Raw genomic sequence first — 11,917 nt, forward strand, 5'->3', positions numbered from 1 at the left:
CTTGATGAAGAAAAGCCCTGTTGTGGAAACGCCGGCTCGACACAACCACTGTTAAAGATTTTTTTTTGTCGCAAGCCTCTTCCCGTTCCTTGCGTTTTCAGAGTCTATAAGGTTTCTTCTCTCTCTTTCAAGAGTACAAGCCTTGGAGCCTCCTCCTGAATGGACCATTCACCATGCGTTTCAGTGAGGTCGTTAACACGAATTCCTGATTCGTTGATTGAAAAGCCTGGCTTTTCTACAGAACACTACAGGTTAAATACACACACGTCCAATAAACTATTCATATTGGGCGTTTATTACAACATACACTGAGGTCTTTATTAACAACGATTGGGCATAAAAGTGTTTATAAACTGTAGGCCTTCGGTAAACTAATGTTGCGAGCTTGTTTATTGCGCCCGTCAGACCCTTGCGACCGTGATGGCGAAAGGCTGGCGCAGCTTGTGACCGATGTCGAACAGGTACAGCGTCTGCAAAACGAGAGCGAGAGAACCGAGCGTGCAGCATTGAGACGAGAGACCGAATAATCATGAGATCAGCACGAACGTGTGTCAAGCCACTTTTTTTTTTGCCGCAGCTTTTCGCAATATATATTACGGCCACATTGGAATAGACCGTAATCAGTACATTCTTCAGTCTCTATTATATCAAGACAAAAAAATCATGAGCTAGAGGTTACTGAATACAACAGCACCACTAATCGTTTTCAAAAGCACTTTTTTCCCTAAAACAGTTTCTGAACGGAATCGTTTGGCTGCGGACACGGTCAGCATACTAGATAACGAAACCCTTGGGAGCGCTCTTTGACACCCCGTTTTGTTTTCGGCTGCAAATAATTTCTATGCAATATGTTGGCCTCATGACATAGTTTTTGGTTTCTTTATGTTTGTACAGTATATTTGAATTCTTCTTTTTCTCACTTTGTCTAGGTTAGGTGATCTTTATGACATTCATGCGAATTTATAAGAATAAATGCCATGATTTGTTTTAGTAACCATGCTTAAAATTCGGTTGTTGTTCTCTCTCCCAATATTCTTGAAATGTGGTATGTAGAAATTCTCTGTGTATACCCCCCTCCTCCACGCTAATGGCGCTGTTGGTATGAATGTAAAATAAATAAATAAATAAATAAATAAATAAATAATAAATAAATAAATAAAACGTAACTAGCGTTGCCAAAGAACAAACTCAAACTGCTGCGGCTATATGGTTCAGGGCATGCTTAGAAGAACTTTAGAGGAACTTTATTCGTAAGGGTTTGGGTCAAAAGGCCGTCAGCTTGATGAAAGAGGCCCCTAGTCCAGTGCTTCCCTCTCTAGTCTAGGTTAGGTGGCTACTGCCGGCTGCCCGACGTGACCCAAGACCGCAAGAGACGAGACCGCAACCTGCTAATGATCTGAACCCACCTCTCGCACGTAGGCGAACTTGAGCGGCCTCTCGTTGAGTACTACGCGAGCTGGGCCTGGACCCGGGACGCCAAACACCGTGGCCGCTCGGAGGGTCGCGCTCCACTTGCATGACGAGCAGTGGCCCGTCAGGATGCCCTGGAATCGCGCGATGGTACGCACCGTTTGCGTTATAGAAAGCTCTTAAGCGATTACTGAATGCAAAAGAAACACTCGGACTACCACGCTCTCAGCTAACACTCGACCATATCCAACGAAACTCCTGTAGATGATGACGATCTCTATTGAAGATCCTTTTCAAAGCGAGGGTGACGAGAGGCAGCCACCTGTCCACAGCCTGCTTGTCGTGTGGAGCAAGCACTCGGCGTTAAGCAGTCTAGCATCCGGGCTATTTACTCTTTTTAACAAGATGGAATAGCATAGACTATTTATAGGGATTCAAAGCAGCTACCATGCGAAGTCTAATACACAAAGCACCGCGTTCTGTGTCACTCTTTTAATTTTCCACGATCTCTATAAAGCTTTTCTTACCACGTTACTTCATTATTGAATAATAGGCTCATTCATTTATAGTTATTTATTGTATCCTCAATTTGTTTGACGCATCTATGCCTCTAGCGACTTTGATTTTACCACCACATTGTTTGCACTTTCCGCTCGACAGTATAAGAATAATGTGTGCTCAACGGCTGAACGTCCATTCACTTTATGATTCCAAGCCTCTGAAGGAAGCTCGCCTCTGCCATGTCCCGCTAGGTTAGTATAGTGGCATTGAAGTACAATATGAAGAGTATAGTTTCTTGATTTATGTCGTAAGGGACACACGCGTCAACAGGCTGTACATATCCGTCCCGGCACGTTTTTGATCTACGGCAGCCAACGCAATGGCTTCAAATAACATTGTGAAATAAAATACAAATATTGCCTTCTCGTTTGGTTTACCGCATTTGCGGATAATCCATAGCGTATTTTTTAAAATTCAATCGTTAAGATTCAATCGGTAACATCTGTAAAAAATCGAGTGCATGTGCAATACCTCGACTGACTATTCTACAACATTTCCCAAGGTCTTCTGCGGAGTATTACAGTGGTGCAGCCTCCGTTACCTGCCCGAGGTGGTGCTTGATCCTCCGGTTAGGTCACATTGAATTAGCTTGCCCGACAGAAAGGGACCAACCTCACATCGCCACCACCACGATCACCATCATCAGCGGAATAAGTCTTGAGGAAAGACTTGGGAGTAGGGATTCAGTACAAACGACGCTGAAAATTACATCCGCACATTTCGGTCGAATGAGGTGGATTTTCATCTGGCTCAACATGCAAGGATGCGTGGCTAGAGGAGGGTAGAAGGAGAATTATGTCAAGACGTTCTGCCCGTATCAAGCGAAAAAGTAAAACGCCTCAGGAGCAGGGCTAATAAAAGAAACAACAAACGCGTATATTGACGACCATTGGTCATATCTACAGGAAGAAGTCGTATTATCGCGTCATGAAAAAGTATTAATGGCAGCCGGCGTCACACTTCTGCATTAAGAAGAGAAAACAGTGACAGATAAGCTGGCTGGGAAGTGCTTAAAGTAAAGTGCAGTTTGCCCGGTGGTATAACGGAAGAGGATTGGAAAACAACCCACACGGATAATGTAACGAAACCAGGAAACACTCGGGAAATGCTGTCAACTTGTAAGGCAGCCTAAACAGAAAGAGTGGCAGTAATCAAGTAGGTACACTGCCCTCCATTACGGCGTCAAGGTCGTTATTGCTAAATTTATCGTTTCGCTGTCCAGCTATTCAGCACAAACAAGCTTGCACTGTGCGTACAGGAATTGATATTGTGTTACCTTGTTCGTTGATATTAGAACTTTCACTTCATTGCGCAGAAGATTACCTAATTACGCAGTAATATATGAACTGCTGTGTTTTTACTACCTCACTGATTGCCTGTTGTATAGAGTTACAACCCAATAGTGTTATATCAATTCCTGTTTATCACTTTAGTGTACCCTCAGGTAGTCGGACCACTAGGGTACAGTATAGAAACACCCAAATAGCAATATAAGATATATACAATGACAAACAAAGTGGTGGCTATATAACTAAAAAGCTGCGGATACAATCAATCAAAGTTACACTTAAATTACCTTCATATAGGAGAAGTGAAACATGGAGTAGCGACCGGTCAAAAATGTTCCTGTGAACAGAGAAAAAAGAAGACGCACTAGGTTAAACGAAAAATTGCAAAATGAAAAAAAAAAACTAGTAGGATAGCTCGCCACCTCTATTTATGCGACTGACGTTTCCGCAAAGACGCACCTGACTTCCGTTACAAGCCGGAGGGGCCGCACAATGGAGAAGAATATAACGTCTGCTGACTGATAAACAATAACCCTAAGAATTCTGATTACGTATTCGCCCTTTTGGGACAAACTGGGTCAGAATATCATGAACGAAAATCTAGGATGTGCTCGTTTGCGAATGAAGTTTGACAGGGCGTAACAATTAAGACATCGGAAATGGGGCTACGAGAATGACACGGAGGCTGGTTAAGTTTAACCAACTTTCTTATAATAAAATTTTGGCTTTATTTACGTCGATTACGAGGAGATAGCAGCTCAGCAAAACTGAGCAGCCTGACGGGAGCGTGTCACCACGCATCTGTGACAACGATGTGAACAAGCACAACAGAATCGTTTCATACAGACATCCTTATGCCACAATAAAACATCACGGGCATGATGGGATATGTGTGACAAAAATATATATATTGGCAGCTACATCACACACTGGTGAGATATAATAGTCGTGCGTTCCAACCATAATGAACACAGCTATGAAAACCAAAACTAGAACAAAGACAGCAGTTAAGGCTGTACGCCCCGTTAACAACGTCGGGCCCTTACAGCTTTTCCTACAAATCCAGACACAAATGTCACAACTCCAGCAAACCCTTCGTTAGAACAGGCAAGGTGCGCATGTCTCAATGACGCTATAGTTGCACGGTGAACACCCAAGAAAAAAAGAGTAGCGTTTCAGTAGTTTACAAGGTATTTATCATACACAAGTATTAGGCGGCCATTGATTAACGTCTACAAGTGTCTCACCTGGCCTGACACCATCATCGATGACGAGCTCTCCGTACGCGTAGTCCGAGCTGTCCGGCGATACTATGAGGTGGATGTCGGTTAAAGAGCTAAAAAAAAGCAAAACGCCATTTAACAGAAATCAATTGCAGTGTGGGGAACACGCCGCGTTAATTACTTTCTAATCTACCGAATCACGGTGCGTATACCTTTATCGTTTAATGTGGCTATCGATATTCTAAGGTAAAGAGGTTTCTAGCTCGTGTTTTAGTCCGGTGCAACATATGAACTTTACAGAATACTGTATTACAGGATGATGAGGAGGTCACGTTTCGTGTAACCACAATTACTGATACTTTTGTTTTCGCCGAGTGTCTTCAGCGAGAAAAAAAAAACAGTTTGAAAAAGCAGATGGTTCATATTTACGCCGACTTTAAGAAACGCGATAAGACTTTTGTGCATTCCTGATTGATCTCGGTGCCGCCAGATGGCACCACCTACACAGTCTTTCAAGTTTAAGGCTACATAATGCGATATAACAATTACTCAACGAACTTTCCGAATAAGCTAAAAAGCTGACTGCACGCGTTCGTTTTTCTTATTTTTCCTTATTTTTCTCGCCCAAGTTTATCTATCTATCTATCTATCTATCTATCTATCTATCTATCTATCTATCTATCTATCTATCTATCTATCTATCTATCTATCTGTCTGTCTGTCTGTCTGTCTGTCTGTCTGTCTGTCTGTCTGTCTGTCTGTCTGTCTGTCTGTCTGTCTGTCTGTCTGTCTGTCTGTCTGTCTGTCTGTCTGTCTATCTATCTATCTATCTATCTATCTATCTATCTATCTATCTATCTATCTATCTATCTATCTATCTATCTGTCTGTCTGTCTGTCTGTCTGTCTGTCTGTCTGTCTGTCTGTCTGTCTGTCTGTCTGTCTGTCTGTCTGTCTGTCTGTCTGTCTGTCTGTCTGTCTGTCTGTCCATGTTAGTACCTCACATACCGGTTGAGTGCCCTGCCCGCTATGATGCTGCCGCCTCGGGTAAACAGGGCAACGGTGGTGTTCGGGGACGGCACGAAAACCACTTGGCCGCGGCTGTCGACGCGCCGGCTGTTGTACCAGTCGTACCATTGGGCTGCCGGAAAGTACACCTCCAGCAGAGTCGAAGCCTGCGGTGATCGGTTCGCTATTATTATGATGAGAATTTGTAGTCACTGCTATTATGCCACCATACGACTGTCGTAGAGACGTCGCTACCCCAAATGTGAACTGCTAATTATTTCTCGTGTTTCACTTTTCATGTTAAATCTACAACATGGTTATGAGGCTTGCCTTGCCTTGCGAGTTTAGCAGTTTGACCCTTAGGCATACGTTTCTCACATGGCGGGTGCATCATCCAAATGATAATAACATCTTAGAGGAGGGAACGATAATTGGAGATAAGATCCTACCTTTATTGATGTTGTAATGTTCCCAACAAAAAACACAAGAACCAACACCCGCCACAGTTGTTGTGGCACTCCTCTGCTATTGAATCACGACCACGTGGGCCACATTTTCGATCGATCCAGACATGATTGAGGCCTGCGTTTAGGTTTAGGCGCGCGCTTTGGAACTCCTGATGAGTGAACATTGCGGAGCCCTCTCCTAGGACAACCCTCCTAATCATAAGTTTGTTTTGGGACGTTAAATCCCAACAATCAATTGATCATAAGACCAAATCATAACATTAAAACAGTGAAGAAGCGGCCTATTGGCGAGCTCAGAATACAGTGAAGGCGTACAACCAACGCAGGACTACACGACTCATCTCAGATTAAACCCCCAAAACTCTCTACAATATAGCTTGGCTTAATCTCGTTCAACCGCAGAATTCCTTTCGCATACTAACCGCCTCCATCTGTGGAGCGACCAGGAGGCTTGGTCCGAACATGAACTGCTTGGGATGCGCGTGTGTCTTCGGATCCCCTGGAAAACTGTGGTACAAAGAAGCGACATAGGAATACAGAGATGAGAAAAGTTGATAAGCAGATTGTGAGAGAAGTCATGAATAGCGCTAACTCGGACATAGAAGCGTTAAGAATTGGTGGTAGTGTGCACGGCATGAGTATAAGAGTCATTGTTCTTATACTTTTTTTGGAAGCTTCCTTTAGGCGTCAAATAGTTCACAACACAATGAAACTATTGCAGACTAGCTAGAAAAACACGTGTATGCTTTGCTTTGCTCTGCTTTCCTAGATACATGGCACAAACCCACTTTGGAGGATTGGCCAAGAATGCAACGTAGAGACTGTTAAATGTTATTTTAGGTAAGGTAGAAAGTATAAAACCAAAAATAGAGAAATAAAATGCCAAAAATACGTTAAATATTCAATTTAACTACAAGTAATAACCCTTTGAGCCTGTATTCGAGACTTTTGTAATAACCTGATGGGAATAATTTTGAAAACTTAAGTTTTAACTTAACTAAATGACGAAGAGTTTGAATTACAATGTTAAAATGGTACTCGTTCAGTAGGCGTAGGGTTCGTGCAGCTTCTTCTTCGTACACATTCCTTGCTGTTCGCCGCCCACCGGCGTTAGTAGTGAGCTTATATCAGACCTTATATTACCAATATCCGAATTCAACTCTTGCACGCCAGAGTAGCGTAGAAAATGAGAATATGGGCAAAACACTCACTCGATATAGGTAGGCCGCGACAGCGTGCCTCCGCCGCGCGCTGCCTTCACCATCTGCGTGTAGGCGTAGGGCAGCAAGAATCGCCGCACAGCGGTGGCCTTCAACGCCTGTGTAGTCACGCGCCTCTGGATAGCAGTGGTACCCTGGTGCATGCGCAGAAAAGAGGAACAAGAACATTCAAGAAAGTGAAAAATAGAAAAAAACACACTTGCAGTTGTTTCGTGTACGAATACAGCCTATGAGCGAAGCTTCTTACAAGTGGCACGCGAGCGACTATGCGTTTGATCTCGCGGCTGGCTTTTATGTAAGCGGTAGCGTGGGGAGCGGATGGAGGGAGCGTTTGCCGCGCTTGCTAGTGGGAACGACTGAGCAAGTGAGTGTGCGGCGCTCGCGGCGCCGCGCGAGCCATCTGCCGCCGCTCCTACGCTTTACCACTCGCCGGGAGGGCGCACCTGTTGTTTTGCTCGGCACGCGCGCCCGGCGCCGGGAGCTTCGACGGCGGCGGCTGAGTGCGGCCTTGAAAAGTTTCGCTCCTAAAAAAAAAATGCGCGCAGCTCTGTTTGGGGGACATTTATGAAACAGCGAAGCTGCTAGCTTACAAAGCGAAGCCTTCGCTCCACGACGGCGACGGCGGAGTGCGGCCTTGATGAGTTTCGCTCCTAAAAAATGCACGCAGCCCCGCTTGGCGGACATTTATGAAACAGCGAAGCTGCCAGCTTACAAAGGGAAGGAGGCTTTCGCTTCGTCTATTTTGCTGGTTGAATGAAGTGGGATTATAACGAAGTGGCAATAAGTGGGTGAATGAAGTGGGAGGAGTGGCGGCAGAACTATCGGACGCAGTGATGAGATGTGATAATAAATATCTGGGGTGTAACGTCCCAAAACCACGATATGATTATGAGAGACACCATAGAGGAAGGCTCCGGAATTTTCGACCATCTGTCATTCTTATGCGTGCACCAACATCGAACAGTACACGATCCTCGACCATTTCGCCTCCATCGAAATGCGCCCGCCACGGCCGGGATCGAACCCACAACCTTCGGGCTAGCAGTCGAGCGCCATAGCCATTGATGCACCGAGGCGGACAAGTGAAAGTAGTGCGAGTCGTTGGAGTGGAGGCATATAGCTGTAAAGGAATTTACCTACTTGCTGTGAAAGCTGGGGAATCGTATTCCCTTGTATTGCAACATTCTTTATTGGTGTATTCTGTAACTTTCTTTATGGAGCACTATGATGGCAGTTGATTTCCTGTAGATTGCTTCCAGGATGTTTATGTATGCTTGGCTGAAGCTCAGGTTGCACACTGTCTGCATCAATGCTGATATCTCTACTGAATCAAATGCCTTCGTGTAATCTACGAAGGCTATGTGTAATGGTTGGGTGTATTCTGATTATGGGCAGGGCACGTGGCAAGAATGCAAGATAACCTCTGGTCGTAAAGGATCACAGTCTAAATTTCGAAAGAAGACAAGCGGGTGAGGAGGAGACAGGGAGTTAGGTGGGCAGATCAGATTAGGAAGTTTGCGGGTACAAAGTGGCAGGAGCAAGCACAGGACCGAGTTGACTGGCCGAACATGGGGAAGTCCTGCAGTGGGTGCATTCAGGCTGATGATGATGATGATGATGATGACGATGTGGCACAAACCGTTTAAAATTCACGAAGGCACTGGACATGAAAGACCCGACTATGAATAGCCTCTCTGTTAAAGATACGAGCATCTGGAGATGTGGTCAGCGTTTTATGAGCGCACATCAGCAAGCACACTGCATAAACTTGGTTTCAGGTACTATGCACAGCACTATTAGCCAGCGTCTGCTCGTAAATGGATCACGGGCTTCGCGTGACGCCAGTCGGCACAAAAGCGGGTTTCGCATTAGCCGTCTTGGCTACTAGTGGCGCTGACTAACGTTCCTAGGTTTAAATGCACACGACGGGGGGCATGGCAGCTGCTGTAGCTCAGTTGGTAGAGTATCCTACGCGTAATCAATTAATCAATCAATTATTTAGTTCGTTCGTTCATTCATTCGTTTATTCATGCATTCATTCATTCGTTCATTCAAGTTATTCAACCAGGTGACGACATCATAGGACGAAATACGACAACTTAGGCCCCAAAATGCTCAGCACTTATGATAATCAAGGCGCTCGAAGAAGAAAACGAAGAAGACTTCTTGGCGCGAGCTTGCGTTCATATTGCAATGCTAAAGATGTTTTTGCTTTTGTTACGCTAATAAGTGACAGCCTACGACTGCCAGGGCCTCTAAAGTGCACCAAACTTGATATCATCATCAAGGTGGTCGAAGAACAAGAGGAAGAACCTAAAAGACAAGACCGCACTTAAGAGACAAGACCACTATAATCATAACGTGTTGCTCAACCAACACCCCATGTTAAAAGATTCTTGTAAAGATATGCGCATTACTTAGCCGTTACCTGACGCATTGTGTTCTGTGAGCGCTGTATACTTCCTCAACCTTTTGCCATCCTACTCGCGGGTAACACTACATGCGATGATTTCGCCCGGTCCTTCGTGGGTATACTGAGAAAGCAGCGAACAGGAACGCCGCCAGGCGTTGCACGCTCCGACGCACCTTTCCGAGACTTTGGTGAACGGGGAAGAACGTCGAGAGGGAGAACGACCGCAGACAGAGCTCGGCTTCTGATTCACTCGCAACGTCTGCCAGCTTGCAGGCACCGACGCCGTACATTTGGACGCCCAGCATGCCGAATGTCAGCATCTCTGCATTTGCAAAGGCAGCGATTATATTTCAATACCCGTGTTCCCAAAACGAAAGTCCCCTCCCCTACCTATACTGCTGCTGCAGCAGATGATGATGATACTACTACTACTACTACTAATACTACTACTACTACTAATAATAATAATAATAATAATAATATTAAAGTTAATAAAAATTCTGACATGTGTACGTACATAACAAAGTCATGTTACATCAATGGCCGCTGAGATGTAGCGTGTCCAGAGTAATATTACGAGTTAAGTTTAGTGGCCGTGGTTTGTACGTCTTTGCGTGTCCTTGTTTTGTTCTGCTATATCAAGTATTCTCGCCGATGTTTCCAATGTCGACGTTCCAAAGACACGCGCAGGGCGCATTACGCTTTCTCTCTCAAACACGAGCGCCACGCCTGCGTTCATATCAACGTCAGAGGCTGCGCGCAGCAGGAGATAATCTCGGAGGCAACAGTTGCACAGTGTGGAATGCCCCCTCCTTCAATAGGTGGCGCTGCGTTGCATGCGGTGCACAGCGCAGCGTGGCGCCTAACATTGTGGCCAGTATTAGGACCACTCTAGCCAGTATCATCTCCAACTATTCTGCTTTGCCCGTAGCTATTTCAGGCTTTTATGTACTCTTTATTATGGAAAAGCTAGCCCTTTTTTGCCAGTAATATTTCTTGTTGTGGACTTCGCTTTTCAAGTAAATTGCGCCAGCTCGTCCAACAAGCACCGCTGCGTTGTCTCGACTGTTAGGTGTACACGTGGTTAGCACCATTCCAGAGCTCTCACCCGCCAACGTGTCCCCGAGTTCCTGCCAGGTACGAGGGGCTCCCGCTCGCCAGTAGCCGCTCCACTTCCCCTGACCAGCGAAGGTGGCGTCAGACAGAAGCTTCGGCCTCGTATACATCATCGTGGTTTCATACCTGCAACAGAAATGGTGTACCGCCACTTCAGGACTAGGTCACTTCAACGAATTCTCACGACATGAAAGAATGGTTATAAAATAGACGACTGCCATCCATTTTACTTAAGCAGCTGAGACATTAGTGCTCGCCCAGGGTCCGAATTCGGGACTAACACAAATTTTAGGGCAGCTGAGCCGCTTTTGCAAGGCGAAAAACCAATGTTAACTTTTTTTTGTAGCTCTGCGCTACGAACTAATTGTTGCAATATTCCATTCCATGAACTTTGTTGTAGCCTGACATATAGGGAGAATAACTTCTCATGGCGTGAATTTTAGAATGTGAGCAGCATCTCGATGACAAGCGCAGCGGAATACGGATGGACAGAAGCAGGCGTTCCCGTTACCGTTTTGCTTCACTTCACAAAGTGGCGTTTCGGATGGATGGATATGTGGAGTTTTACGTCCCAAAACTACGATATGATTTTGAGAGACGCCGTAAAGGAGGACTCCGGAAATCTCGACCACCTGGGCTTTTATAACGTGGAAAAGTGGCGTTTCGTTACATAAGCAGTTTGTATCACGAATTCAGTTCTATACATACGAATTGTTTCAAATGGACTTGCCTCGTAAGGTCACCGGCTACAATGTATATATAGAAGTACAGTATGAAATTAATAATTGATTGATATGTGGGGTTTAACGTCCCAAAACCACTTCATGATTATGAGAGACGCCGTAGTGGAGGGCTCCGTAAATTTCGACCACCTGGGGTTCTTTAACGTGCACCCAAATCTGAGCCCACGGGCCTACAACATTTCCGCCTCCATCGCAAATGCAGCCGCCGCAGCCGGGATTCGAACCCGTGCCATGGAATATGAAATGAGTTACTGCACCTTAGTTATTCAAAAGCTGGTTAGTGTGTTTTCGGCGTTTGCACACGTCCAATGTGCCGAAGTTTATTTTTGCACATTTTTAAAGACGATAGTTTTTCTTGGGGTACTTCGACGCAAAAATGTTGATTTGTCTTTCTGTCTGTCTGTCTGTCTGTCTGTCTGTCTGTCTGTCTGTCTGTCTGTCTGTCTGTCTGTCTGTCTGTCTGTCTGT

General features: G+C 45.2%; 1 protein-coding gene across 1 annotated transcript; it reads right to left on the reverse strand.

Annotated features, from left to right (window-relative positions):
* Positions 1–277: 277 nt before the first annotated feature.
* On the reverse strand, positions 278–9,942 carry LOC119179279 (uncharacterized). The gene is made up of 8 exons (XM_037430347.2): positions 9,764–9,942; positions 7,169–7,311; positions 6,380–6,464; positions 5,491–5,657; positions 4,508–4,596; positions 3,548–3,597; positions 1,407–1,544; positions 278–470 (listed from the first exon to the last, which is right to left on the reverse strand). The coding sequence occupies exons 1-8, from the start codon at positions 9,908–9,910 to the stop codon at positions 402–404; spliced, it is 888 nt and encodes a 295-aa protein (XP_037286244.2). The 5' UTR covers positions 9,911–9,942; the 3' UTR covers positions 278–401.
* Between the last annotated feature and the right edge of the window lie 1,975 nt (positions 9,943–11,917).

The sequence above is a fragment of the Rhipicephalus microplus genome, chromosome 7 (assembly GCF_043290135.1).
Source record: "Rhipicephalus microplus isolate Deutch F79 chromosome 7, USDA_Rmic, whole genome shotgun sequence".
In the NCBI taxonomy this organism is placed as follows: Eukaryota; Metazoa; Arthropoda; class Arachnida; order Ixodida; family Ixodidae; genus Rhipicephalus; species Rhipicephalus microplus.